This window comes from Eutrigla gurnardus, assembly GCF_963514095.1.
Source record: "Eutrigla gurnardus genome assembly, chromosome: 4".
Taxonomy (NCBI): domain Eukaryota; kingdom Metazoa; phylum Chordata; class Actinopteri; order Perciformes; family Triglidae; genus Eutrigla; species Eutrigla gurnardus.
Window position 1 is genome coordinate 22,746,692 of NC_139918.1, and position 27,793 is coordinate 22,774,484.

At 43.0% G+C, this 27,793-nt stretch overlaps 4 protein-coding genes across 9 annotated transcripts in view; 1 reads left to right on the top strand and 3 right to left on the bottom strand.

The window, feature by feature from the left end:
* LOC311012881 (uncharacterized protein) overlaps positions 1-27,793 on the bottom strand; it is a 203,874-nt gene that overhangs the window by 137,807 nt on the left and 38,274 nt on the right. The window lies entirely within an intron of this gene.
* Positions 466-9,405, bottom strand: sppl2 (signal peptide peptidase-like 2). The gene is made up of 15 exons (XM_084008898.1): positions 9,278-9,405; positions 7,546-7,662; positions 6,921-7,103; positions 6,726-6,815; positions 6,510-6,649; positions 5,509-5,651; positions 4,829-4,925; positions 4,463-4,579; positions 4,160-4,241; positions 3,960-4,034; positions 3,816-3,878; positions 3,609-3,708; positions 3,257-3,334; positions 2,473-2,633; positions 466-1,668 (listed from the first exon to the last, which is right to left on the bottom strand). The coding sequence occupies exons 1-15, from the start codon at positions 9,323-9,325 to the stop codon at positions 1,501-1,503; spliced, it is 1,662 nt and encodes a 553-aa protein (XP_083865024.1). The 5' UTR covers positions 9,326-9,405; the 3' UTR covers positions 466-1,500.
* Positions 11,586-16,332, top strand: dapk3 (death-associated protein kinase 3). The gene is made up of 9 exons (XM_084007259.1): positions 11,586-11,662; positions 12,467-12,564; positions 13,245-13,605; positions 14,077-14,206; positions 14,396-14,444; positions 14,535-14,561; positions 14,669-14,821; positions 14,927-14,972; positions 15,067-16,332. Exons 2-9 carry the CDS (start codon positions 12,503-12,505, stop codon positions 15,595-15,597), a joined length of 1,359 nt encoding a protein of 452 aa, XP_083863385.1. The 5' UTR covers positions 11,586-11,662; positions 12,467-12,502; the 3' UTR covers positions 15,598-16,332.
* On the bottom strand, positions 18,849-27,167 carry LOC311012873 (polyhomeotic homolog 3). 6 transcript variants are annotated; one of them, XM_084008652.1, is made up of 15 exons: positions 26,935-27,167; positions 25,418-25,631; positions 24,597-24,752; positions 24,437-24,517; positions 24,206-24,358; positions 23,930-24,019; positions 23,490-23,712; positions 22,754-23,397; positions 22,544-22,667; positions 22,097-22,395; positions 21,602-21,761; positions 21,318-21,435; positions 20,137-20,266; positions 19,630-19,897; positions 18,849-19,013 (listed from the first exon to the last, which is right to left on the bottom strand). In XM_084008652.1, exons 1-15 carry the CDS (start codon positions 26,970-26,972, stop codon positions 18,859-18,861), a joined length of 2,853 nt encoding a protein of 950 aa, XP_083864778.1. In that variant the 5' UTR covers positions 26,973-27,167; the 3' UTR covers positions 18,849-18,858. The 6 variants fall into 6 exon arrangements, with proteins under 6 accessions (XP_083864778.1, XP_083864779.1, XP_083864781.1 ...); XM_084008653.1 differs by having other exon boundaries at positions 21,318-21,429; positions 22,097-22,398; XM_084008655.1 differs by having other exon boundaries at positions 22,097-22,398; positions 26,951-27,166.

Below are 27,793 nucleotides of genomic sequence, written 5' to 3' on the forward strand. Positions count from 1 at the left end.
GTTTCCATTTCTTTAAACCCTTTGAGTATACGTAAACCTATACAGACATGAACCAACAACTTCGGCCAGCCCATGAATTAAAAAATATTGTGCAAATGCTTCGTACAAACTAATCTAGGAACATCGGTAACGCAAACATCACTCGCTCCTCAACTTGTACTTTAAACTGCAGCACCTCATCCTTTAGAGTTCAGCACTCATAAAGCAGCTTTTACACTTGACTCCTTTACTTTACCTCCCGACGGATACAATAAGGCAAAAAGCAACTCTTAAGACAACATGAATAACTATTAGGGGGGAACAAAACAGCGATGCTAACGTTTTAACTGTCGCAGTAACAATAATGTATACAAAGTCTGCACTATAGATTATACACTGGTTGTAAAGGGTAAAAGCAAAATCATAACATGCAAAAAAAAAAAAAACCAAATTAAGAAAACATCAACAAATGTTTCAGTTTAAACAAAACAAACACATCTACTGTAATAGCTTTGGCTCAGTCAACAACCATAATCCCACATTTTAAAGAAACTCTTCTGCCGTCACTGCTGCACTTTATATTGTGACTGTAGTTTGCAATGTCATGGTGGGATAAAGACAAGTGTGATGGCTTTTTATGTAGTTTGTGTGCTTTTTGAGAAAATACTTCCTCAACCATACTGAGGCCTTTTTAGGACCCCGTCGTACCCGAATGTGGCACAGAGTAACATTTGGTCCCAGAGGCTCAGTGCAGAGCTAGCTGGGAAACTACTGTAGCTGGTGAGCTAACGGCTAACACATTAGCCAGCCTACAACATGCTAGCGCTCGTCTGTCACAGTCGATCTCTAAGCTTGTAGTTTCTGTTTTGGCATTTTGTTCCCGGGATCATACAGCATTTCACTTTCTAAAGACTTAATGAAGAGGGAAATAAACATTTAATTCTGAATTTGCATTTGTACCATTGACTCTTGTCTCATGACTGTAGGGTTCAACTAACAATCATTATTGATCAATCTGTCAATTGTCCAATTCTCTAAAATGTCTTGCTTTATTCAATTTTCTGTTGATCAACTAATAGCTGCAGCTCTACGTAAGTCTGCAAAACATTTTCCTGTCGTGAACATTTGATATTCCATCACAGGAGGTTGAGCTGGTGGGCCTTTAGAGTCGTTTAGAGCCCCAGCTTGGTGTTGTGGGAGTATTTTAGTGTTTAAAAGCTTGTGTAGCTTCCAGATATTTAATTCCCTTTAGAGTATGGACTGTGGTGCAGGTTTTATACTGTGTGTGTGTGTGTGTGTGTGTGTGTATGGTGTCGGTTTCAATGCCTCAACCTTGTGTGTCCAATCCCAGCGCCCCGCCGAGCCAACCATTCAAAAAGCACAGATCTCCTCTGCTCTTCCCTTCACACCATGTGCAAATAAACTTCTGTAGTAATGTCCATTGAAAGAGACACAATGTAGAAAAAAAAAAATTAAAAACTAAGAATAAATGAAATGTAAAATGCCATACTAGACGTCCTTTCAGTTAGATTTGTTTTCCACTTCATCTTTCACGACTGGAGGAGTTTCCTGAGGGAGGAAACTGGGTGAGTCTTCTTCTGTGGTTTGTGGCTCCAGTTTAGTCAAGTGATCGTCTGTCTGCGGCGCTGCAGTTTGTGTACAGTTGATCGGTGCGAGCGCTATGGGAGGCTGCAGGGGACAAAAACGGGGTCTATATAAGATGGCTGAATTGTGTGGAGCAGAAAGCTAAATGTAATGAATAACAGAAGACAGTAGCCGTAGATAGGACAAAGAAAACCAAAGGATATACAGTCATTCCTCTGCCTTCAGGTAGATTTCAGGCAAATTTGGACATTTTGCTTTTCATCAATTATCCACTTTAAACCCCAATTAAAATTTCGGCAGAGGTATTCCTGTATGCAAAGATAATAAAGTCCCAGATATGCATAAAGAAAGGGGAAGCACGTCAAAGAAAGTCCCATAGGGATGAGTTCCACTAAAAGACACATTCCAACTATTTAAGAAATAACCTGAGCTAATCTAAAATCGCTATGAGCACCATCAATAATAGCTTCAGTAGTTGTTAACCACTAGTCTATCACAGATGTGTCTACAGAGAAAAATCAAAACACTTAAGGGATAATTAAAAAAAAAAAAAAGGGGGGGAGACCTCAAGAAACATCAATATGTTCTCATAGTAGAGTGAATGAGTAAAGCCCAGATAGAGTACCTGCAGTGACATTCACAGACAGCTGAGCCCTCAGCAGCAGACTAGAGCACACCCGCGGTTAAATAAAGGGCAAGGAGCAGCGATGGGAGGAAGGGGAGGGAAGGTAAAACACAAAGATGCAGTTGGAACGGATGGAATTATTTAAAGGGGTTACTCAACTTAAGATTCTACTTTACGCTGCAGGTTATTTAACTCTAGATTTGTATTGTTTTTTTTTTTTTTTGTTCTTCGGCAGTAGTCGGTCATATCAAACTGGTATTCACCACAAATCCACTTCCAGTCCAGAACTGGGGCAACTCCCTGCGCCACAGCGCTACAGTGAGGCTGGTGAGCAGAGTGCAAGGCACCAGGTAGAGCAAGGCTGGCTGGCCCATCTGCATCCAGGCCAGGGCCACGAAGGTGATCAGTAGGCCGATGCCATAAGCTGACAGGAGAGAGAGAGAAACGGTGAGAGGGTCATTCAGGACATGACGGGTCAACACAGTCAACATTTCAGAACATGCAGGTTTTCCTCTGTGAAGTAGCATTCAGACTGGATTCATGTCTCTAGGGGTGATTCCCGTTCACAAGGCATATATGGATAATTAATGAGAATTAATTTAGTGATCAGTACAGCTACTATTGCATAGTTTCCTCTTGACTGGAGCCACATCCTTTTAATGTGGATCTTTTAGTTGAGGGGGTAGGACGAGTTACTTGCCCGTCTACTTCTTTTTATCGGCAAATTGAGAACTTCAATAATGTTTTTGCTAATTTGAAATACTGAACCATGTTACCACTAACATGAACGTAACAGAAGAATATAAAGCTCATTAAATGGGCCGTTGTAGTGTCGGGTACAGGTATTCTCCATTGGCTAGTCCTGCAGAAGCCATTCCAATCCTGTAATTGGGGATCCTGTACTGTAAAGGATTAAAATGTCATACAGACCAATGGGCTAAATTATAGAGGAGCAGAGTGAATAATGTCGTACAGACGGGGCTTATCGTAACGCTACAGAAGCATTTCACCAATTCCAACCCTCACGAGACCCGTCCGTGTACATACCGATCGTACAGGCCACAAAGTAGATCCTGGAGGATTGTGTGAGGATGTCAAACCTGTGACAGTAGACCACCAGCAGCCCTGATGGAAAAATAACAACAAACAGGCATTCAGACAAATAGAGAATCTTCATTATTTGAGTGTTTGCACTCGACCATATCTGGTCTTAATACTGGATATCTCCTAATACAACAGATAAGCTCAATTATGTTTCATGACGAATTGTCAGAATAGACATAGTTGAGAGAATTAAACCTCGCAATCCGCATTAATATGCAGCCATAAAGTGCGGATGTTGTAGTTCTGTAGTTGTAGTTCTTTTAATCAGATTGAGTTCAGTGCTACAGTTCATTACCTGGGACTAAGACATCGCCGAAGCCCAGGAGGGAGAAGGGCCGGTCACAGAGAGCCAGGGGGGAGAAGTTTAACCGTGGCACTTTGAGCACCATAGGAAGCTGGAAGAAACAAAACGGTGTCACCGTCGACTCCTCTTCCTCCGAGCAAAGAGGAGCAAACACGACTCGCCCGAGGGGAGGTGTGTGGAATCTGAGGATAAGCTCACCTTTTCATGCGTGGATGAGTCAGAGGGACCAGCCGCTACCTCCACCATTATACTCTCCCCACTCTGAAGAAAATAACGCAAGTGTGACGCACATAACGCAGTGAGACAATCAAATTGCTTTGAGTGGAAACAGGATTGACATACCTTTGTTAAGAAGGGTGTAATAAATACGAAGAAAACATCGTAGACAAAAAGCACCGACAGCAATAAGGTGCAAGCCTGCAGAGACGGAAAAATCCTTCAGGTGAGTTTACAGCCGACACGAGCCAAACATTTATTATTCAGGACGCAAAACATAAAGAACACCTTCCACGTTGTTACTGTTTGTGTTTGTGAGAATTCACCTTAAACGTGGGGAGTCTGACTGTTTTGAGCATGTAGAGACAGAAGGCGATCCCCAGGGTATCCTGTAACACCCACGCCCACCTGGAGGATGCATAACAAGACTGAGTGAGCCAACAGCACCATCATCATCATCATCCTCAGAGGTACCTCAAACATCACACACACAACCATGATATCACACACAACAAGCAGGGCAGGCTCTTGAATGCACCGCTAACAGGTGGCTAACTATCCGCCCTGAAAAAATAGATTGAGTTGGATTCACGTGTGACTGAATTTGACACTTTTCTTCTGGCACTTACTGGTCCTCATTGCGAAACACCATCCAGGTGATGCTGACACCGATGCAGAGGGCCGACAGCAGCAACATGCGGATCTGTGGCCGTTTGTGCAAGTATGGCAAGTTGTTCTCTGGGACCCTGTGGTCAGAAGACGGTCCACGTATCAGTCAATATAACCATAATTACAGTACGACAATCAAAAACGTACAGAATCTTTTCAGACTAATCATTCCCTTGCAAAAATATAAATCTCAAATGATACCTTGTGGCTCCATCGCTATCTTTAACCACTTAATCTGAAGGTTAGGTAAAGTGAAGTACATTTGTAGACGAAGCTTACAAAACTAAGAATAAATTATTTTATCAAAATACAGTGAACAGCCTCACCTGCACTTGCCGAAAGGAAGTCTCCTGACGAACGGCCATAGGCAGCTGTGGAGGCCGACAGAGGAGGCCACACAGAAGATGGCTATGACCCAAATGGCTGGGCGGTGAGGAAACAGGCGGTAAGCAGGAAATTATTGTCAAGATATCCACTCATTCTATAGAGGAAATGCACTGCTCTTTAACAAAGTGAGATATCCGATTAGTGGTGTCAGTTTCACTGCTGTGTGTCCGATACCTAATACGCTGGGTGATTGATGATAAGCAGTCTACGGGGCAGCTGCCAGGTTTTTAATCTATCAGTTAGCTGAGCCATTACACTGTTTTACAGCACAGTCTTTACACTCAAGAGTCTCACATACTCAGATCTGTAAACTGTATAGCGAGATGCAACCAAAAGCTCAGAAAAAGCTAGCATGCAGACATTGAGATGAGATTATTGAGATTATTTGTCACACAGAGAAAACATATTCTTCACAGCTTTCCCAAGCAAATGCCTTATTGAGTCATGCCCGACCACAATGAGTGAGGGGAAAATATACAGACTGGCTCTGAGCACGGAAATAAATACTGGGCAGAACGGTATTAGTCACATAAGAGTGGACTTGACAAAACATGGATTGTGTCTTTGATCGGCGTTATATTCTGTGTGTTCAGATCATTGATGAATGTCTGCGACGTACCCAGGCTGTCGTAGAAAAAGTAGAGTAGCACCAGCATGCTGCAGCACATGACCACGAACACACAGATCATGATGGGGGTGACGTCTACGGTCTCCTCGTCCTGCTTCTCCGCACCGTCGTCCCGCTTGTGCTTCATGTAGCGTCTGTGGGAGGAGCAACAAAGTTCAGAGACCTGAGGAGGCTTGTTTGGACATTCAGAACTACACAGTCTAGTGCAAAAAAAATAGGCTAGGGCGATTAGCCTCCTCTTCAGTTTTGTCACTTCTCAATGCAGCTAAGATGATCAACCTACCATCCACAGTCGAGATTTACCCTCATTCGGCTGCTGACTGGGACTTTCTTCCTTTCCAAGTTCAAAACACTCGTATTCCAAAATAGGTTTTTGCCCATGGTCCTGTGCGTCAGAGACCCCGTCCGGCAGTGACCTTGGTAACCGTCAGGAAGGACTGACTCGGTGTGGCTCAAGCCAATGAGTCACTCGTACGGTCTCAACTTAACAACACTGCCCTTTTAGCAGAGCTACAGCGGTACGATGCAGACTGCTTGTTTTGAGACGCTCCTCTGAGAGAGATATGCTCGCGGTTCTTTGCCAGGAAAACTATGACTAATTTTCCCTGAAGATGACTCCCTTGAGGAATTAACTTTGAATTAAATTTAGAAGTCGGGACTAAAAGCAAAGATTTTATGGGCGTTAGGAAACTGTGTGACATGTAATGTAGTGGAGAGTAAGTCAGGTAAACATACATCCAGCATCATCACCAACAATCACCTTCCATTTTTGGCTTTTAAAAGAACTACTTTTGCGCTTCAAGACATTGATTTTTCAACCCAGAAAGAGGTTGTCCTCCATTCTGAAAATAAAAAGCTTCCAATAATTTATCTTCCAGTACATCGCTGCCTGTATTGACCTTCCCGCTGTGTAGTTATTTCTGTATACTGTATAATGTAAGACTCTAATAATCCACATTAAATGTCACTTTTCTCTCATTGCATCCACTTACTTCTTGCTGTCCCTGCTGCCGGCCCAGTAACCTCCAATGGCGACGGTTCCTACTGCCATCAAAAAGATGATCACCATGTTGTAGTCCAACACTGGCTCGTTGGGTGCGTACATGGCAACCAGTTTTCCTTTTCCAAAGGTCTGAAAGAGGGACAAACACCAAGTTAGAGCCAAACTGTTGTTAAGCTGTTTCAAGGGCTAGTGGACGACCTCTAACCTTGCTTATCTCCAGCATATCAGAGTAGCTGAGCAGCGCTACGGGAATATCAATCTCTTCATACTGAGTCTTGTTTCCTGCTGGTGGTGTCTGTAATGAAATACAAACAAAAAGAAACACACATTTCTGTCCTCTGAAGTGCCAAAAAATCAATTTAACCTTGATGCACATGTGTAGTGATAAGCGGTTAGTTACCAGTCTGTCCTTGCTGACGATGAGCAGACCCTTGGCGCCGTTAATCTGGGCCAGTCGGACCTTTTCGTAGAAAGTGCAGTTGCCTCTCATCACCATGGGGATGCGATTTGGGAAGCCTCCCTCCGGGACATCGGACGGCGAGCACATGACGGAAGTTGTCAGATCGTAGATCTGAAGACGTGACTTCAAGACAAAAGGTTTGCGATGTGAAGCAGGGACGGAGGACAATCTGTTATTGTTCAGCACTTAATATGAATAGAAAATGGCACAGCATATATTTTAGGTAATTTTTTTTTAATCCTAATTATGCAAGTATGTCCCGAAATGAAATCCTTCACGCATTTATTTCCTCCATAGTGGGTTACTTTAACTCATTGATATTATTAAGTCATAACGATCTTCCACATCTGCAGTTGGTTCATAAAGCAGCTGCAAGAATCCTAACAGGTAAGTGCAGAGATCAGATTTCAGCATATACTGTACGGGGCTTCCTGAAAGATTTTATTGATCACCCACACAGAAGCACATAATGCAGTTGATTCCCACTGTTCTGGGTGGCTGTGATGCACTTTGTGATTTGTCATCATTATCATTGCTTACACCTTGTCGGTCACTTATGACTTACTGCCTTATTGAGGTCCTGAGGTAGACGTGCCCACTGCGAGTTGAAGAATATGCAGTAATCCTTCCCTTTGCTCTTGCCCTCATCACTGAAATGGGCCATGCCATACTCTCCCACCACCTGTCGTCATGACAACAAAGTATGTATCACTTCACATGTCCATGCAATGTTTGTTAACTTTAAACGACAGAACATTAGGCGTAGCATCCTTTTTACAGATGGAGGACGAAAAGGAAGGAACTGAACAAAAAAAGTACACACCTACGCTGCCTTCATGTAGTATCTGAATTATGGTTCATACGAGTTGCCAACTCGGAAATTGCACATTAATGCCGCGACAAGTCGTGATTAAGAGTTCCCGAGATGGGGTGACCAGAAACCTTTCAACATGGCGGAAAAGAGGACATATTCAGTAATGGATGGTACGTACTTTATTCTTTTTTTAATCTGTTGCTTGTGTATAAAAATGTAATCTGTAATCTATATACATTTAACTGGATATAGACTTCAGACATTTATGTCAATTCGTCCTGACAACAGGCACTTAAACATGACATTCTCGTAATTCCGACTTCACAAATGGGAAGTAGGATCTTCCGACTGGCACGTGAAGGCAGCTTGGCTGTAGATTTGTGTCCCGATTTGCTCTGACGTCACGCACACGTGAAAAAAAAGATGTCTAACCGCTAGCTTTTCAGAGAAGAGTGACAAGGAGATAGAAGTTGGTCAAGAACAGACGTCCCAGTCTCCAGAATCTTTCTGAGAGGATTACTAAACTCCAAAGCAGCAGGACGACGCGGTAAACCGGGGGCAAACATGGTTGCCCAAACAGACAAACGGAAATTAAGCAACAGCCACTTAAGGAGAGCAGGTGTGTGTGTCCAGTCGTATCATATTTCACGTATGGCTAATTGGGCTGCAATTTCTATATTTTGTCATTTTCTTGGTTTTTATCCGTGCAAAGTAGCCTAGCTGTTACACACGTCACAAAACATTAGCATATATATTATGTAGTGTGAGGTGCTGTCGAGTTTAGTCTCTATAAGTACTATATGAAGACCTCTCGGTATAAAGACAACATCACAAATGTACCATGAAGTCCATTCAACACTTGCATACAACCGTTTCAGTATAGCAGTAGTTTTAAATGTGCTAATTGTTGCAGTGTTTTCGGCATTAAGTACTAATGAAGTCAACGGCCGGAACCCCCCTTTTGTTTTTGTAATAGCGAGTCTATAACGTTTGCTTTCACAGACCAGGGAAGAATAACAGAATAAGTTATATTTTAACTCGTGTTGAATTTGTTTCGATATGTTTTTAAGCAGTGACATTCAAATCAGCCTAATATTGTCTCCTTCAGTGTCACATTTCAGACTCCTTGCCACACTAGCTTGATGCGTGTTGTTAGCATTGTGCCGGTTTGGTGTCAAAGTCCCAATAATCGCTTTTAAAAAACGCGGTCTATTGATGGTCTGTAGCGGTTTCGATGACGCGATCAATCGGCAATAATCTGGTTACGTTAATATTACATAAAAAAAAATGTGAGTGGTGTGAGTTTCCTGGGGCCCACAGTGATCTCCGCAAGCTAGCGGTCATAGCATCCAAGCTAATCATCCGGAACACGACTGGAGGGGGAAAAAACAAAAAAAAATCTGTTTTTGTCAGCCACGTGCTGCTATGCGGATTAAACGGCTCGAGACGCGGCTTCCGAAGAAACACACTCGGTCTCCCTCACCTTCTGTATGAGAACGGCGGCCCAAATAAGAGTTCCGGGGACCCTCATGATGCCAAGCTTGTTGTTGTTTCCCCCATCAACCAACCGACCAACCAACCGCACCGCTCCAGCTACTCACACGAGCCAGCACCAGCTGTTCTCATAGCCACGCCCATTGTGCTGTACGAGGGTTATGATTGGTTGTCAGTGCGAGAAGGAACGTGTCCCTGATTGGTTTAAGTCAAAGTCAATCAAAAAGACATCTGGCCCTGGTTAAATGAAGCTTTAACTGGCGAGTAAACGTAGATGCCTTCACGTGATATCGGAATCATGAGTTGCCGACTCCACCTCAAGTCGTAAATAAGAGTGGGGAAATTCTGAGATAATTTTGATACCCGAGTTCCCAAGATGGGGTGACCAGAAACCTTTCAACATGGCTGAGAAGATGACAGATTCAGGAATGGATGGTACGTTATTCGTTACTTCGTTATTCGGGGGAATAAAATAATAACACAGAGGGAAGGAACTAATTTAGGGGCCAACAACGCCACCTGGGGGCTTGATATGAAAACCAAATTTAATGAAGGGCACAGAGTCGAGACCGATGAGGCAGAGATGGTACATAAATAGAACAAATGTTTTATTAATACTGTAAAGGAAACCTAAAAAAAATGGAAACTGCAGGAGATTGCAAACAATAACAGAAAATATATGTTATTAACGGAACACATTCAAAAAGACTTCATGTTTTAAACGCAGGGACACGTTTTGTTGTTATAAAACCTTCAGTCACCACATGACGTGGACTCTTAAAGTCAGACTTGAGCCAACAAGGCTGGCAGGGCTGGCACACTGGCAGCTCTGCTTTCGATTCCTTATCCTGTATTTCACTGATTACTGGGAAGCCTCCAGTGAGTGCTTTTTTCTGCAGCTTTCCCAGGCAGCATCTTTCTAGGAAGTCTATAAATCGTTCTATAAACTGTATTGCAACTACCTACCAACTGGCCTACATTTAAGAGCCATATATTGCACCTTTTACACCACAAATTTTTTTTTTACTTTACTTACAGTTAGTTGTTTGACGACTATAGTAGTATTTGTTACTTGACTTTATTGATTTCTTTGTGAAATTCCCAATATGCCCCACCTTTACCAGCTTTAACATTAAGCTTATGTACATATTGATGCATCACTAATTATAACTCTGTTATAAGCCCCAATAAAATATATACTTTTGATATGGGTCATTCTGCATGAGTCTTTTTACTTTTAGGTTTTTAAGTATATTGTGAGGCTAATGATTTTGTACTTTTGGTGGTTATTTACATCACTGCAAAATATGTTGGCCTGCATCATATTAACACTAAACACATTTCTATCTACGGTCACCAGGGCTATTTGCCTTCTTGCGGTTTGAATTCCTTCAGTCCCTCTTTAGTCTTTGCTGTTGCATGCTCTATCTTGTTATTCATTGACGTGCTGCAGCGGCTTGATTCACTCGACATGATGTCATTCCATATGGCCTTCCGTCTGCCATGTAGTTACCCGAATCAATCAAGTCATCCAACGACACCGGAATTTACAAGATCTCTCCTTCAGAATAAAAGGGCGTGGCACGTATACGTTGCAGTTCTTGCATCCATGTTAAAACACAAAATGTCACAATTTCAGCCACCAATGCAGTGCTTTTCAGGGCTGTATCCAGGATGTTGAAGTTCTGAGTCCAAACTTGCCAATGCAATGCAAAAACCTTTTGTCTGACAACCAAAAATGATCTTTGTTTTATTATGGTTAATGATCTGTTTTTTTATTATTGTTAATCATCTGTGTTTTTTAATTCTGCAAATGTATGTTAACTTCCAACCAGTGTAAATAATGTTTTCAAATACTGGGGGGGAAACCGGGAGGGGAAGTGCCCCAAAAACACTAAAATCTAAGAAGATTCACTCTAAAATAATAAGTGTAAATGAAAGTGAATGTAAAAAAATGTTTTTAAAAAATACCAGAAACAACATTCTTGGTGTCCTTGGATGGCAGCTGTTTTAGTATGTGGTAGTATATTATTGCTAGAATTATTAGAAGTGGACATAATGCATTTATTCACTACTACTGGGGTAACTTTTTTTAATATTATGTATGTAAATGTATCAGATAACTAATAAGCAAATGTTCAATCTATAGTCCCTGGGCAGGTTATCGCATGCACTTCAGTACTATGAGGGTTAAATGTACAACGTAATACGGTACAATACGATACTATGTATACTAGGTGTGTGCTTTTATTTTGAAGCAGTTTACCGGAAAGGTTGTGTTTCACTGTAGCTAGCTTCACGCTATCCAGTTTGGGTAGTCGCACAGAACTCGCCACTTTTGAAGAGGAATGCAGCACTCGTAGCCACCCGTACTGTAAGTATACTTACCATACTGCTTTCACATTTTCTCTGGTGAACTATACGCGTTGCTGCCAGTATTTCAGTGTTTGTAATCGTATGTTTTCCCCACACCTATGACAAACAGCGGAAGCCGGTGTTTACACAGTACATTAACGTTAGCTAGCTAGTTAACAACCAGCTAAGCTAAGGTCCGTTTTCCTCCGACGCTGGGATTCTCTTAATTCCCCCTTAAACTGTTTGTATTCCTCTGTTGAAAAGGTTGTATCACGTATATTTGTGTGTTAAAAGTCGACATTTGTGCTGCTTTCACCACGTAAAAAAAATGTCCCGACTGCCTGCTTGTAACGTACGTTAAATCGCAGAAGTCTCGACATACTCTATAGCGCTGCCCGGTGTGTTAACGTTATAAGTTAGTCATACAGTTTCATCTTAACCGTGCGTTGTCCATAGACCAGACTCTTTAAACGATATTTAAAATGATGGGGGGAGAATCAGCCAAATACTCGGCAGTGTTTCTGAATCCCAGTCCCTTTAATTGGGTAAGAGATGGCTGGTCCGGGGCAGGAGATGATGTCAGTAGGACTGGTATGCAGAGGTCTGACATCAGCCATAACGTCTCTGTAAACTAGAGCTGAGTTGACTCGGGCCAAATAAGGAAAGCAGTCTTAGGTAATCAGTCATGTAGGGGGAATGGTGATTCTGGTTTATAAATAAGAAGTATACGTCTACTAACATGGTATTGTTTTTGTGTTGTCATGTCCACACCAACCGTATTCATAGAGTTCATATCTCTTTTTTTTTTCTTCTCCCGCTGCAGTGATTCTCAAGTCATTATCATTCCAGTCAGCACACCATGGCTGGCTTCAGACAAGAGGATGTTGAGTTGTATTATGAGATGGAAGAGGAGCTGGGCAGGTATGTTCTGCACATTTAGTCTTTTACCTGTCTGGTTCATATTACTGTGTCTGAAACGCTCACTTGATGCCACTTACTGGAGTTACTTTTCACACTTGAGATTCATGCTTGTATTTGCTCCCTAAATAATAGAAAAACTTGTGAGCGTGAAGTGTAATCAAATCACACATGTACTCGAGATGTGTTTCAGATGCATTTGGATGCCAAACCTGAGTTGCAAACCATCCAAAACATAAAACAAAACAAAAACAAAATAGGATCTGAGGAAGACCAAAATATTCTGTATCAGCAACATATAAATACGTTCCTATTCTATACTGTGCTTAATGATTTGTAGCAGTCAACCATGTTTTAATGGTTTAATCTCAACTTTCTACACAAGCTAAAAAAAATCTGCAGTAATGCAGCAAAACTGACATCACTGCCTCTCAATGTGCCTTTCTACCTCTACTGTGGTGTAGACTCTATAGGGTGTGTGTGTGTGTGTGTGTGTGTGTGTGTGTGTGTGTGTGTGTGTGTGTGTGTGTGTGTGTGTGTGTGTGTGTGTGTGTTCCCCGTTGCACTGGCAGAATATTTCTCTTGTTTACATTAGGCTATATAGAAAGACATGATTTGATAAAGCATATATATATTGTTAATGTGAGAATTATTAACAACCCTGATCTCTCTCCTCCCTGCAGTGGACAGTTTGCCATTGTTCGTAAGTGTAAGGAGAAGAGCACAAGTATCGAATACGCTGCCAAGTTCATCAAGAAGCGGCGGCTGTCGTCCAGCCGGCGGGGGGTTAGCCGCGAGGAGATAGAACGCGAAGTCAACATCCTGCGGGAGATCCAGCACAGCAACATCATCACCCTGCACGACATCTTTGAGAACAAGACCGACGTGATCCTGATTCTGGAGCTCGTGTCTGGAGGAGAGCTGTTTGACTTCCTGGCCGAGAAGGAATCTCTGACGGAGGAGGAGGCCACCCAGTTTCTCAAGCAGATCCTGGATGGTGTTCAGTATCTACACTCCAAACGCATCGCTCACTTTGACCTCAAGGTCGGTGGTCTGTGTGGTTAAGACAGCTTGTTTGTGAGGCTCTGGGCCAGCAGCCGTAGTTCACACATTAGTGAGGATTCCTGTTACAAGAAGTTCATGTTTTACTTCAAGTATCTTGTGTGGAGAAGTTTCTCCATGTGAAAGACAGGGATATCTTTGTATCATCAATATAAAGTTATTTTGGGCCTTTAAGCAATAAAATAAAATGTGGTCAATTAAAGTTTTAAGACCAAGAAAAACCAACATTCAAGCAAACTTCATAAAATGAGTGTATTGGCATAAAAAAAAGAATATATAAGATATTTTGATTAAGAAATCCCAAGGAATAATCCTTAGAAGACAGATTAAATAAAATGTTATTTTATGTCCAAGCTGCAGTATGATAGATTTATTTTAGTTTATACAATATCCTTCTTGGCTCTCAATCCTCGTTCTCTCACTGATGTTGACCTCTATTGTTGTATCTTTCAGCCCGAGAATATCATGCTGCTGGACAAGAACGTCCCGAACCCCAGGATCAAGCTGATTGATTTTGGGATTGCTCATCAGATTAAAGCAGGAAATGAGTTCAAGAACATTTTTGGAACGCCAGAGTTTGTTGGTGAGACCATCTTCTCTCTTCCTTTATATCCATTTCACAACCAAAGGAGACATGTTGTACTTTTACAATCAGTTTTTGTACTAGAGCAGTGTGTGTGCCCGCTCTGGCAAGTAGGTTAAACCTCGTCAGCGTCTTTCAGGTCTCCACATCTGGCTTGAATTAAATTGTTCATTCCTCTGTGCTTTACAGCTCCAGAAATAGTCAACTATGAGCCACTTGGACTGGAGGCCGACATGTGGTAAGATGTCAACATCTTCTACCCCTCTGAAGCTGTATTCTGACCCGTGTGACAGTTTTTCATTCGTGTTTGTTTTTCTCTTCTCTGCAGGAGCATCGGAGTAATCACATACATCCTGTGAGTAATGTTTCACATCACGACTTGTTGTTGACATTTGTGGAAACATAATTTCTCCTCCTTTATTGTTTTCATGAAGCAAATCCTTTTCATCTGTGTTCCTGTAGACTGAGTGGTGCTTCACCGTTTCTGGGCGAGACCAAGCAGGAGACCCTGACGAACATCTCGGCCGTCAACTACGACTTTGACGAGGAGTATTTCAGCAACACCAGCGAGCTGGCAAAGGAGTTCATACGACGTCTGCTGGTCAAGGATCCCAAGTACGAACTTTTCACGATTTAATGCCAAAACCAAACAAAGAGAAATCTCTGTTCTGTAGACATATGAAGGTCATTATCTCACTGGTGGATTATTTTCATTTGCAGGAAGAGAATGACTATTGATGACAGTCTTGAGCACCCCTGGATTAAGGTGGGTGTTTTTATTTTGCATTTATATCTGTTCGTAAAGTTTAAAATTCAATAAAGAATTGACCATCCTTATTTCTGACCTTTTCCCTCTGCAGGTGATTAAGAGGCGAAATGTCCGCCAGGAGGAGAGAGACCACAAGTCCGAGCGCCGACGCCTGAAGACCACTCGTCTGAAGGAATACACCATCAAGTCCCACTCCAGCATGCCACCCAACAACACTTACGTCAACTTCGAGCGCTTCTCCCAGGTCCTCGAAGAGATCGCCGCCGCGGAGGAAGGCCTGAGAGACCTGGAGCGCAATCAGCGCTCGTGCCGCGAGGACGTGGCGGCGCTGTTGTCCATTTATGAGGAGAAGGAGGGTTGGTACAAGGAGGAGAACCAGAGCATCTCCAGCGACCTGAGCCACATCCGCCAAGAGCTGCAGCGCACTCAAGCCCAGCGCAAGAAGAGCCAGGAGGAGGCCCGGCTCACCATGCAGGCCGCCAACATCCTTAAGCGCAAGTATGGGCGCCTGGAAAACCGCTACGAGGTCCTGGCTGAGCAGGTGGCCTCTGAGGTCCGCTGGGTGGAGGAGCTGGTCAAGTCCATGTCTGTGGAGAAGGTCGGCCTTGGCAGCATGCCCTGACTTGGGCCAACAATGACACTTTGATTCTCAAGTACCCTCCTGCCCATCGTCTCTGCACGTGTCACAGTGCAGTTTGAGTGAGTCATCATCATAAGCTATGCTGCTGCCCATCGGGACCAATGGTCCACCATTATATACCACACTTAAGAGAACCAGCAAGAAGCAGTGAGGCAATATGTTGAACCCATTCCTCCGATTTTTTAAGTTAATTTATAATTTTAGATATATTTTTTTTCGTTTTGCTTATTTTTCTTAGGCTGGTTGTCTTATTTCATCTCTCCTGGTTTAGAAACATAATCACATCTGAATGTCCGAGTGCTGTAGAAGCCAGAGACGTCTCGCCTCAGGTTATTGGCCAGTTATATGAGAAAGCTTCAGTATATGGCTCATCATGTCAGGGGTATTTATTTATCTATCCGCTTATATTTCCCATTCGATTGCAGCTCGCATTAAACGTTTGTGTCGGGACAGATTGTCGTGTATTAAGGATGAAATAAACATAAACACTCGATATAGAAAAGCTTTATTTTACAAATCTGTCAGCTCCTAATTATTTCTTAAGAATTTATTGGAAAGACGCACATGGTTTGTTTTTGATTACATACTGGATTCTGAAACTGTAATTTTAGTGTAATGAGTCGTTTTGAGTTTATTATTGTCTTCCAGAGGAATTTACATCATTATTCCTCCATTTAAACCCCAGTCGATAGTCATCCATCAGTCATTAAATCTAGATACATTTTATCTGCCCAGTTCAGCTGCGGCCCATTAAATAGCTCAAGGTTGCACTAGCCTTTCTAAGAAGTGTCCCAACTGATCACTCTATCATCAGCACCTAATTCCATGGCTCTTTCCAGGAAACCTGCTCGGACATTATTTGTGAATTTAATTTAGGGGCCGATAAATAAAGCGTCATCCGATTTCGAATGTATAAACTCATCCTTGCAGTGCCTGTAAACTGATCGACCGTGTTGCCTCTGCGAGCACTCATCCATCATCAAGTTAATGACATTTCTATCACATTGATATTGCTCTGTCTTAAATGCAACGACCTTTTGCACAGCCTTGTAAACCAAATAGCATGCATGGAAAACCTTCTCTATATACTGTAACTCTCGCTAGTATCGCTGTTTTCATTCAGACCGTCTCTGCAAACATTCCACTACGTTTCCCATCCAGGCAACACATTCCCCATGTATAGCGTAGAAAGTGTATGATATAGTCAGCAGTACGCTTCAGTCACGAAATGTACTGATTTGCACTTAAATGGATATAAGAGTGTTCTTAAGAATTCTATTTTAATCTATATCTAAAGTGTAAGAACTTAAATGTCTGTTTATTTGAAACAAGCCCAAAGTTACCACTGTTACAAATAAACAAAGTTATCACTGTTACCGAGTATGTGTTCTTGTCTGAATGGAAAATAACTTTAACAGTTTGTCCTCAACAGAAATACGCATGTGTCTGTCCTTTATGCCCTTTTTTATATATATATGCAGTTTCCCACACATTGACGAGACTATGGCGCATTATTTTATCAAGGCAAATGGACTTAAGAGTGAGTCCACGAGAGCACCAGGCAGTCGTGCTACATGCCATCTCACAGATTTCAATGAAACTTGGCCAGTTTGAGGTTACTACTCAAAAAAACAAAGTGGTTCACATTTTGGATATTTCAGGGGGGAGATAGACCACCCCACCTGGTTTTTACCCAAAAAAGTGCTTGGATATACCGGGCAAAAGTAGGAAGCTCTCAGGACAAATGTATTTAACATATAGCTATAAAACTTTGTATACATATTTGTACATCACTAGTGAATGCGAAAAAACAAATGTCACTCAATTTCATTGACAGCTTGTCAATCAATCGGCAGCAAATATGTTTACTACCTTTTCGGTCCTTCAAATATATACTGACTTTAAGGTGAATTATCTCCCGTTGCCAAGATGCTCTGACACTAATTTAAATTTCCCTTCTAATTCAAGTGCTCATCTCTACAAAACATGAAAAAATGTTTATATTATTATTAATAATAACAATAATAATAGTCATAATAAACTAATAGTATAAAGTCATTTTTTTTTTCATCTTTTCTTGAATGCTTAAACTCTTCAACCCCATTTAGTATGTCAACATTTGTATCAGTACCAGCAGTTTGTAGGAAATTGGTCAGTAATTGTTCTGTCATATTTTGGTTCTCAAAATTCACCAAATTGATGCATTAAAATGAAATCTATTCAAAATGTTCTCCCTGGGGTGCATGCCCCCGGACCCCCCTAAGAGGGTTGCGAGCCCCCCACCATAGTCTCCAAAAATCCTGTGGGAGACACTGTATATGTATGTGTATGTGTGTGTGTATATATTTCATATGTCAGTTAAGGATCTCCATACTTCCTCCCCCACTGTTATTTTAACATATCTTTAATGTAGTAATTGTACATAACTGTTTAAAAGGTGCCCTCTGGTGGTGGTTCCTCATAGTACAGGAGATTTTTAAAAGGGTGCTTTTAGTTTCTCAGTCAAAAAGGACAAACATGTGATTTCTTTTGTATTTAACCAGCAGTGAAAAACTTGTATAGTTCAATTTTCTCAAAATTCCATGTTGCCAAATTATTGTGCAATTTACAAAAAAAGTATACCCTTACATTTGACACCCTCTTGGAATTATGGCACCTTTTGCAATATATAAAACAGCCCACAATACTTAAATTGTTTTATTTGTATATTAATTATGACAATAATAAATAAATCATAAATAACCTTGTCATCAGTTTGGTTCAACATGTCATTAGTTAATAAGGATCAAACCTCTTCAGTAAGATAGCAAATCTGTTTTGTAAACTTTTTTTTTGTGTGTAATTATGTAAAGGTGTTTTCTTTGTTTACAAACGATACAAAGAACTTTTAATTCACCATTTTGAAACAAATGGATAACCGGAGTCAGACTGCTACAATTAATACAATTGAAAAGCGTGAGGAGACAGAAAAGCAATGCTCATCTCATGTTTAAAATCGTCTGTTACAGTGTGTGGACTTCACTCGGGAATGAAATTGTTGGCAGTGGTCTCAGGAAAAAAGAACCCAGCGGGTGCATTCGTGATTTCAGCTCGACGTGATCCGGTCTCTCTTTGTGCAAGTCCAAGGACAGGTCAGAAAATTAAAAATGGGTCGTTGCTCGTTAAAAAAGACTGACTGTCTGTCTGTTGTTCTGTCTTCATCGACACGCCTTCATCCTCGGGAGTGTGGGGACGTTCACGTGTTTACGCATCTTTCAGAGAATTAATGTGGGCGCACAGTTTGAGGGCAGGTCCCAGTTTAAGGTTCATGGTGCTGACCATGTGGTCCTCTGTTAGAAGCAGCAGGGCCTGTCCGTCTATTTCCTGGGAGCGAAACTCCTCGGCTACATCCGAACCGCCTGGAGGAAAGAGAGGAGAGAGACTGAATAGAGTGTGTCCCCTTTTCATTTTCATACATTTTGTCAGTTGATATTTGCAGAATTGCTTACTTACGTTTACATGTGTGAAATATAATCAGATTTATACAACGACATAATTTGTCTTACTATGTAAAACAGGAGCCTGCTGCAGCTTTAATGGGACTATTTACTGAAAGCTACCTTTCCTTTGAACATCTGGTGGCATTCATTTGATCCACAGGAGGTGATTCGCTTTATGTCCTTTATGTCCTATGTAAGTTGCAGGGAGTCAAAAGCAATGAAGCATACTAAGGTATTGTGTTCTTGGCTACTTTTTTGTTTTGTTTACAGGTTACTGCATTAGTATGTTTTTTATGCATCAATTTACTTTTTTAAATTAACTACAGCTGTCAAATAACTGTAGTGAAGTAAAAAGTACATTATTTCCCTCTGAATTGTTGTGGTTTAGAGGTGTAAAGTAGCATAAAGAGAAAAGACTCAAGTACAAGTACCTCAAATTTGTACCTAAGTGCAATATTGGAGTACATTTACTTAGTTCAGTTCACCCACTAATACATAACGTGCAACTAAACGTGTGCTAAAGTGTGAGCTGTACCTGGCAGGGAGTTGATATAAGAAAACACTTGTTCTACGTTCCACTGGGAGGGACAGCCCACGTCCACTTCTCCGTCAGAAACACTGATTGTGTCGGTCATCCCCTGCTCCTGCTCTCTCTCCTGCTCTCTCTCCCGCTCTCTCTCAGCCTGCTTCCGGAGCCTGGTTGTCATGGGAACAGGACGGTCACCTTCATCCACGTCCTCCTGCTCTTCTGCCTCTCTCGGCGAGCTTTGCCGGGTCTCGTCCGGGCCAAACGAGCCACGAGCCTGGGGAGCACAAATCGGACAAATATCCACTTTTCACTCCGTAGACAAATGCATATTGACTCAGGTTGACTCGGCAGCATCCTGCAACTACGGAGTTGTTATTAAGTTGCCTTATAGATCGGGTGTTGAAAGAGAAATCTGATGATTGCTAGGATACAGAGAGCAGAAAAACATTCCTGCGACAGAACCAGTGATCCCTGCAGCACTCAGCATGCGTCGGGTCAGTGATATTAACCGACCTGTCTCAGGAAATGTTCTCTGGAGGCTCCGTTGACTCTGCTGGGGGGTCGTCCTCTCCTGCCCATCGGCCTGTGACCCCAGCGACCCGCTCTCAGCACCGTGATGCGCTTGGTGCAGCTCACACTGAACCTGAACCAAAACATTCAAATAGATTCATACGGTCGTGACATCATTCTCGAAGCCTCAGAAGCACTTTGAGATGTGATTAGCCCGTTTGAGTGCAGACAGTTAGACAGGCTTTTTGCCATCGTGCACTGAGCTGATGGTCTGCATCTGGGCTCTTTGAAGCCTGGATGGAGACTCAAAGGGAAACCTGGGAGCGATTATACACTCGAGAGACGTTTTCTTTGAACCCAAATGTAACTCGATGAGTCCCAGATGTCGGATGATCTGTCTCACCACCACCGAGACAGATGACATCTCTGTCTCGTGTGGTAGAGGCTGCCTTTTGAATAATCGTTATTTATACAAGGAAGGATGCTCTTTTGTGGCAAAACCCTGCTTTTTTTATTCATTATGTTCCAACCAATGTTTTGTTGACATCTGTGCAGCTCGTGTAGTGAAGCGTAGTTGTTGAGGATCTTATGCAACAATCTTATTAAAACATAGACAAGAAATACACAATGTTGAGTCCCACTTTAAAATAACGTTCACCCAATATTAGCACTTAATTAAAAAAATATATTTTAAATGAGAAAGGGGATGTTATTCTGTATTTTTCAGTCCATCTCTTAATACTTTTTCTGGATTCCCTACTCAGTCTGTGACCATATGTTTGTAAGTCTTTAAAAAACATGTGGCATCGACTACAGTGTGTAATAAATCACTGTGTATGTGTGTTCATGGTAGTGACGGTTTAAACAAATATGTTTTTAGTGGTTTTTGGACCACGATGCAGCTCAATACATTTTTTTGTGTCGCCAAATCCTCATATCGCGTTTGCTCCTTTAATTCTAAAACCTTGCGACTGCAGGTTTTAATCAAAGAAAAGGAAACAAAGGCTTGTATAACACAGTCAGTGTCAGCATTCAATAAAAAGATAATTTCACTGATATTGCGGTTGAATCGCATTTCCAGCACTGGATTGACATTTCAGAGAAGCAGGCTGATGCTCGATGTTACTTGTGCTTATTAGCTGAGGTGCCGTCGGTGCGTCTCGATGTGTCAGTGATTTATTTACCTTCTGACACACGTCATGGAGCAGAAGCGCTTGGAGCGCAGGAAAGTGTGAGCGTAACCTCGACTCCCACAGAATTCACACTGCAGCACACCTGCCAAGCTCTCCCCCGGCTCTGCAACTTCACAGGACCAGCTGTTAGTCACACAGACACACACACCTACACCTACACACACACACACACACGCAGACACACACACCTACACACACACACACACACACACACACACGCAGACACACGCACCTACACACACACACACACACATACAGTGCACACGTCACCTCACCATCTGCTGCAGGGCCATCGTCTTCCATCTCTGAGTCTGTGGAATCCGACTGGTCAGCATCCAGCGGGCTGTCCTCTGCTGCTGCATCCCCGTTGGTTTGGATCTCCTGGGATTCAGGAAGTGAAGCCTGCTGGTCTGCTAAGAGCGAGGACGAGACCACCTGCATTAAGAGGTGCGTTTAGAAAAGTTAAATCTCCCAGACTGACACGGATAGACACGTGTGTGTAGATTCAGATCGAGTGTATATTTAAGCATCCAAATTAGACTAAAATGAAAGAAAAATTCAAGTGTTGTGAATCTTGAACTTGGAAAAGTGGCTATTAAACAAAATGTTTTTATTCTACATACTGGAAATATTTGCATGGTAATTATTCATAAATAATAATAAGTATATACCATCAGATAATATCAATTTAAAGGGTTTCGGGATGAAATGTCCCATTAGCTAAAACATCCAGCCGTTTGTTGGTGGTATTGCACCTGCAGTTTTCATACCGGGAATGGCTCCAGACCCTCTCGGATGACGAAGCCCTCGATGAGGTGTGTAAGGACGTGTGTTGTAAGTATCCTGTCGGGGCTCCCTGGGGCACTGGCCGGGGAGGAGGGGGGCTGGCTGGGGCCTCTTACCGCTGTCAGCAGGACGGGAGGAGGTAGAGGAGGAGAAGGGGGAGGGGGGTTGCTGCTGCTGCTGCTGGTGGTGCTGGTGGTGGTGGTGGTGGTGAGCTGGGAGGGTTCTTCCACTACTGGTGACCTGATCACTGAGCGACTGGGCATGATGGAGGATGAGCCCATAACTGCTGAGAGGCATAAAACATAACAGAGTAGAGGGGCTTATTCCGGTTTATTTCAAGGAAATTTTGTAAAGCAGGTTTGAATAAGTCACTAAAACGTATTCCTTTCTAAAAAGTATTCTTTTCTATTTTATTCATCATCATATTTTACCTGCACCATTCTGCTTAGGGGGCCCAGCGAGAGGTGTCAGCGTCCTGTCTCGCTGTGGACTCGGAGAACATTCCTCTTTCCTCTCCTCTGAGCTCAGACTATTCACTTTGCACGTTTGCCCCAACTGAAATTCAAACCACAACAAACCCCTCCGTCAACGCAAGAGATACTGTGAACAGGCAAAGCTTACAAAACGTGATCGCAGCTCACCGATGGCGTTTCACTGTGTCTGACTCTATGCACTTTCAGATTAACAGCCACCGTCTGAGGAGGTGGGAGGTTCTGGTAGGGCATCTGGACCAGGGCCTCCGCCACGGGCAGCTCCCGCTCCGTCAGCAGCATCTGCCCCGACTGGATGGCCAAAGCCTGCACCGAGTGCAGGGACAGCCTCTGGAGGGAGGCCGGGGGGTTCTGGGGCAACCTGGGGAGCACCAGAGGCGGAGGAGGAGGTGGACGCTCGTTCTGCACTTGCGGGAATGATGTCCGACGCTGCGGCGCGGCGACCAGAGGAGGAGGCTGAGGTTGAACGGTGGCAGCTGGGATGGAAGTCTGAGGTGAGGATGCAAACACACTGGTGACAGACGGAGAAGAAGAAGAAGAAGAAGAAGGGGCTTGGGGGTCGTTGTTGGTTTTTGCTTGGGTGCCTGGAGTGGTCAGTCTTTTAACTGAAAGAGGAAGAGGTTTGGAGTGGGTTTCTTGAGGTGTGACTCTGAGAGCGATGGGCTGGACCTGCCTGTGGTTTGGAGCTCCTCCTGCAGCATGCTGGAGGATGAGCTGGTGGTGCGCCAACCGCTGGCCTGGTGGACAGGACAGCTGCTGCTTCACCAGAGTGTGAGTTTGCACCGGAGAGTAGGCTGTAAGGAGAGCGATGCACAGACACACATCACATAACCCGAAGCACACGTTCTAGTTTCCTTTAAACCTTAGTATTTGAACTTAATTTCACCTGGGGTTATAATCTGGGGTCCCGATGCCAGCCGGGTGACATCAGCCGCTCCTGTTTCTGTTGAGGTGTCGGTCAGCTGGTGGGCTTTCAGACCGCAGATAGAAGTCTTGGATAAAGAGGCAGTGGGAGTCAGGGCTTGTGACTGGGCGGATGGTTTTAAAATCACACTGTGGGCTGTGGCCAGAGCTCCAGGCAAGTGGGCTCGCAGAGCCAGATTCTGCACCTGGATGTAAGCAGACAGGAAGTCACTTACACTGCTTATGTGAACGCCATGGCGGCGTGGGGGTTGACGGGGGTTGAAATCCCAGTTTTCACTCACGCACCACATCACTTTTCAATGTTTGCAATGTGGCTCATGCTCAAGATGTGTAGTCTATAATATTGCTGATCTCGTGCTGGGCATGCATTGTGCTAATTTTAAACCTGGCAAACTTTTGTACCTGAGAGGAGGTAGGTAAAGAGGAGCAGGAGGTGACAGCGGGGAGGTCTGATTGAACTGCAGCCACCGTGGTTGCAGGGGTTAGAATAAGCTAACGGAAGAAAATCAAAAAAGCAGGGAGAGTTTGGTGGCTTGGTGGTTAGAAATAAACAAATTGCATGTTGTGAGAAAACACATTCAGTAAGTGTAGAAATAGGGCTAACATGCCGCTTTAAAGCACCGGTGCAAATTGTTCTGTGTGACCAACAGCATGAGACAATTGGGAAAAAGTTTGTACCATCTGAGTGCGGAGATACATCTGAGCTTGGTTACAGTTGGCCGGTCTGTTTCCCAGCAGCATGGCCTGCTGGGAGATGGTGGTTGCAGCACCGGTGGATGTTTGGGTTCGGCCAATCAGCTGGGCTGTCACTGGAGATGCTGGCAGAGTAATCTGTATGAAAGATGCTGAGGTTAATGTTGGTGCTCGGGGCAGGTCCGACTGGTAACGAGCCGTAACACAGATACCTACTGAGTTTTGGGAAACCCCAGCAGGCTGATGAACCAAACCGCCACTGGATGACGAAGGTGACTGCCGCTGACAGACTGAAGCCTGAAAGACATTGGAGAGGCATCACGAACCAATATCGCTCGTCACTCTTGCACCGACACATAATAAGACGGCGTCTGACCTGCTGTATGGTGGCCAGGCTCTGCAGGTGAGGGCTGTGCTGGTGCTGCTGCAGGGCGGCCGTCTGCAGCATGAGGTGCTGCTGCTGGGCTGCGTACATCTGGTGCAGGTACTGGGCCGCCATGCTCTGAGGTCTGTGGATGGCGTGCTGGATCACCTGTTTGGATCACATGATGGACAAGCACATTACAAATTAATTCAAGGTAGTCTTTTTTATTGAATCCACTTTGCTCTTATTGCAAAAATGTAGAACTTAAACACTGAGAGCATTTATATTTGAAAATTTGAATATTCCTAGAATAATGAAGAACCACTTTGTCAACGGTACTTTTGTTTTGATGACCAAAGGCTTGAGATATTTAATTCCATTATTTAATTTCCATTTCGTTCTATCAGCTATTTTATATATAAGTATTTTTTTTAAGATAGCACATATAACTCTAAATCCATATTTGTTTTGAATAACCCTTTCCAGATGAAGTCAATATTCTGTATTGACACTATAGGAGTTACACAGGATCAACTATCACCTGTCTGCCTGACATGCCAAGTCAAACAATGACTGCAGAAGTACCAGACACTGTCTATTACCTGGTCCCTCTCAAATAAAACACTGTATGCCGAGGGCAAAGGTACGTAATATGACTTGGACTGCCCGGCAGTCACGTCAACCAATGCATGCCGAGCTCCCACACTGTCTATTACCTGGATTACATGCATGTCAGAATAAACAACGCTATTAGCATAGGACTCAGATATACCTGGACCACCAGTCAGTAAAGTCAAACAATGCATGCAGAGGTGCCGGGTACGATCTATTACCTGGACTGCCTGTCTGTCGGGTGAGATGATGCTGAGGGAAGTGGAGGGCGCCTGGGTGCACGTGGTGCTGAAGGAGCTGACTGTTGCCATGGTGACGGCGGTTGATGTTGTGGGGGTGGTGGTCGGTACAGCCTTGTTAACGTCTGCCTGCTTCTCTCCGGGGCCCTGCCTGTCCATCTCCCGGGTCACACACACAGATTCAGTAGTGGGAAGACTGTGGAGGTGAAACAGACGTTCATTAAAAGCAGGGTTGTTAAATAAAACAGGCACTACTTCGGCTGAATCTGTGACCGTCACTCTGCAGCCAAGACTTCACTGCTCTTGAGGAAAAGCAGAAGATTTATTTGTTTAATATAAAACAGCCAGTGTTCTTGCCCGAGAAGGTTAAACTGTTACTTTAATACAGGATCGTGAAAGTGTTATTTTTTTATTTCTATATTATGATCCACATCGATAAAATGTACTGCATCAGATCTAGGAGACTTCGTTTGAGGAACCACACTGAACCTGTAATATTTGAATGTGGCCATAAAGGAAAGGAATCTCTGTGATAGAGTTCACCTCAACCATCGATCTTAAGATAAAGGGTCATTTAGCCGATGTATTAGCCGATTACAGAGCTCCTAAATAGGCTACCACAACATTGTGTCGGTTGAAATAGGAGAGATATCTCATTATTCATGACACACGGAGAAAAATATAATAAATTACATTTCAGTTCAGTTTTAACTTGCTTTACACTGAGAAATCCCATTCAAAAGCAAATACATTTGATATAAAGTCACAAAGAATTTATTTTGCCTGAATTATAAATCATGTATCTAATTATATTACAAAAGTTACCCAACTTTATTTTTGTGTTGTAGTTTTAGCCTATATTCTTGGGAAAAGTGCATGTTTTTAAAGAAAAAAATGATTTTTAATTAAAGCATCTTAAATATTTGCTCTGGCCATTTCAATATAAAAAGCATGAACTGAATCGTCAAATGACAGCTATCTACAAATTAGAATCCAAGGATAATATATATCAATAATGTTTGCTATAATATATCTACACATCAACATGACTGATTTGTTAGAGGTTATCTTGTGCCACTGTAACATCTGTAAAGACACCAGAAACATCAGACAAAGGTGCGACAATGCTGGAGTGTCTCTAACTGCCGGTGAAGCAGCAGCTATACGTTTCATTCAAAACATTTAAAGAGAATAATCTATCATCTTAAAGCAAGCCTTATTTTCTGCCACATTTCACAAAGGGTATGGCAGCTTGAATATTGATTGCGTTTTGCTGCAGCGGTTCTGTCCAATTAGGATATTCTCGATCAACCCCGAACGGCTACAAATGATCTGAAATGCACACTGTCCATCATTTAGCAACCTTCGCGTAATACATTCAACAAATCAGGATGGCATTCCCTGTCTGTCTGTCTGCCTGCCTGTCTGTCTGTATGCCTATCTGTCTGTCTTGCCTCTCGCCCGCTCAGACGCCGCTTTATGCATGCACAATCATTCACCTCTTGTCGGCGTTACCTGCCTGGTATTGATGGACCATCAGGCCATCAGGAACTGACCAGAGCCCGGCACATTGTCCCAGTCATGAAGCCGACTGATGCGCCAGTAGTGTCTAAAATGGAGATTTAAAAAAAAAAAAAAAAAAATCTGACGGCAGCAGGCAATAAAAAAAAAAGGCTTGATACAGCACCGCTCGCAGTGCGGGAGGACCTTCCACAGCCAGCCGCTGGGGAGTCCGCTGCCAGCAGCGCGCACAGCAACGCGCACAGTATGCGGGAGAGTCAGCGGGAGGTTTAAAGGGTTAAAACCTCTTTATCGGAGTGTCTGTCTGATGAAAGGCTCTAGATATTCGCTCTAAAGGAGAGATTGATGGATTGATCCCCGAGGCATGCAGCCTACAGAGACAAGATGCGTCAGAAGACTATTTCACAAACTGATATCAAAGACATAAAGTTACCATATAATGCTCCTCTATAGGGGGTTTGTTGTCTCAGAGGATCACTCACAGTTAGTTCACTTTATCATAAACAGGGAGAAAACATTGCAAGAGTGGGCTGTGAAAGGCTCTGTCAACTGCATCATATAGAAATACATATTAAGTAGGCCTAGATCAGTATATACACCACGCAAACAAAGGGAAGGTGAAGCATCTGCAAGTATAGGCGTATGCAAAATAAAGACGACTTGAATGACATGAAAGAAATGAGGATGCACACCACTGTGGTTGTGAAATAGAAGCAGTAACGTCAAACTAATTAGTCCGGATGGATTTTTCTTTTTTTTTGGAATATGTTCACAAAAACCAGATGCATATTAATGCAAGATACTGATGCTCAGAGGGATTGGCTAATTAGTGAGAGA

Bases quoted from the DNA above. Each gene is read 5' to 3' on its own strand.
- sppl2 (XM_084008898.1), bottom strand. From the start codon at position 9,325: ATGAGGGTCCCCGGAACTCTTATTTGGGCCGCCGTTCTCATACAGAAG. The intron at 5,652-6,509 runs GTAAGTGGATGC...CTCCTCCCACAG, and splicing joins GGCAGCAGGGACAGCAAGAA to ACGCTACATGAAGCACAAGC. The intron at 3,709-3,815 runs GTGAGCTTATCC...TGTTTCTTCCAG, and splicing joins ACTCATCCACGCATGAAAAG to CTTCCTATGGTGCTCAAAGT.
- dapk3 (XM_084007259.1), top strand. From the start codon at position 12,503: ATGGCTGGCTTCAGACAAGAGGATGTTGAGTTGTATTATGAGATGGAA. The intron at 14,207-14,395 runs GTGAGACCATCT...TGTGCTTTACAG, and splicing joins TGGAACGCCAGAGTTTGTTG to CTCCAGAAATAGTCAACTAT. The intron at 14,822-14,926 runs GTACGAACTTTT...TTTCATTTGCAG, and splicing joins CTGCTGGTCAAGGATCCCAA to GAAGAGAATGACTATTGATG.
- LOC311012873 (XM_084008651.1), bottom strand. From the start codon at position 26,972: ATGGTCCATCAATACCAGGCAGGTAACGCCGACAAGAG. The intron at 24,020-24,205 runs GTACAAACTTTT...TTCTTCCGTTAG, and splicing joins TGTATCTCCGCACTCAGATG to CTTATTCTAACCCCTGCAAC. The intron at 23,398-23,489 runs GTGAAATTAAGT...CTCTCCTTACAG, and splicing joins ACCCCAGATTATAACCCCAG to CCTACTCTCCGGTGCAAACT.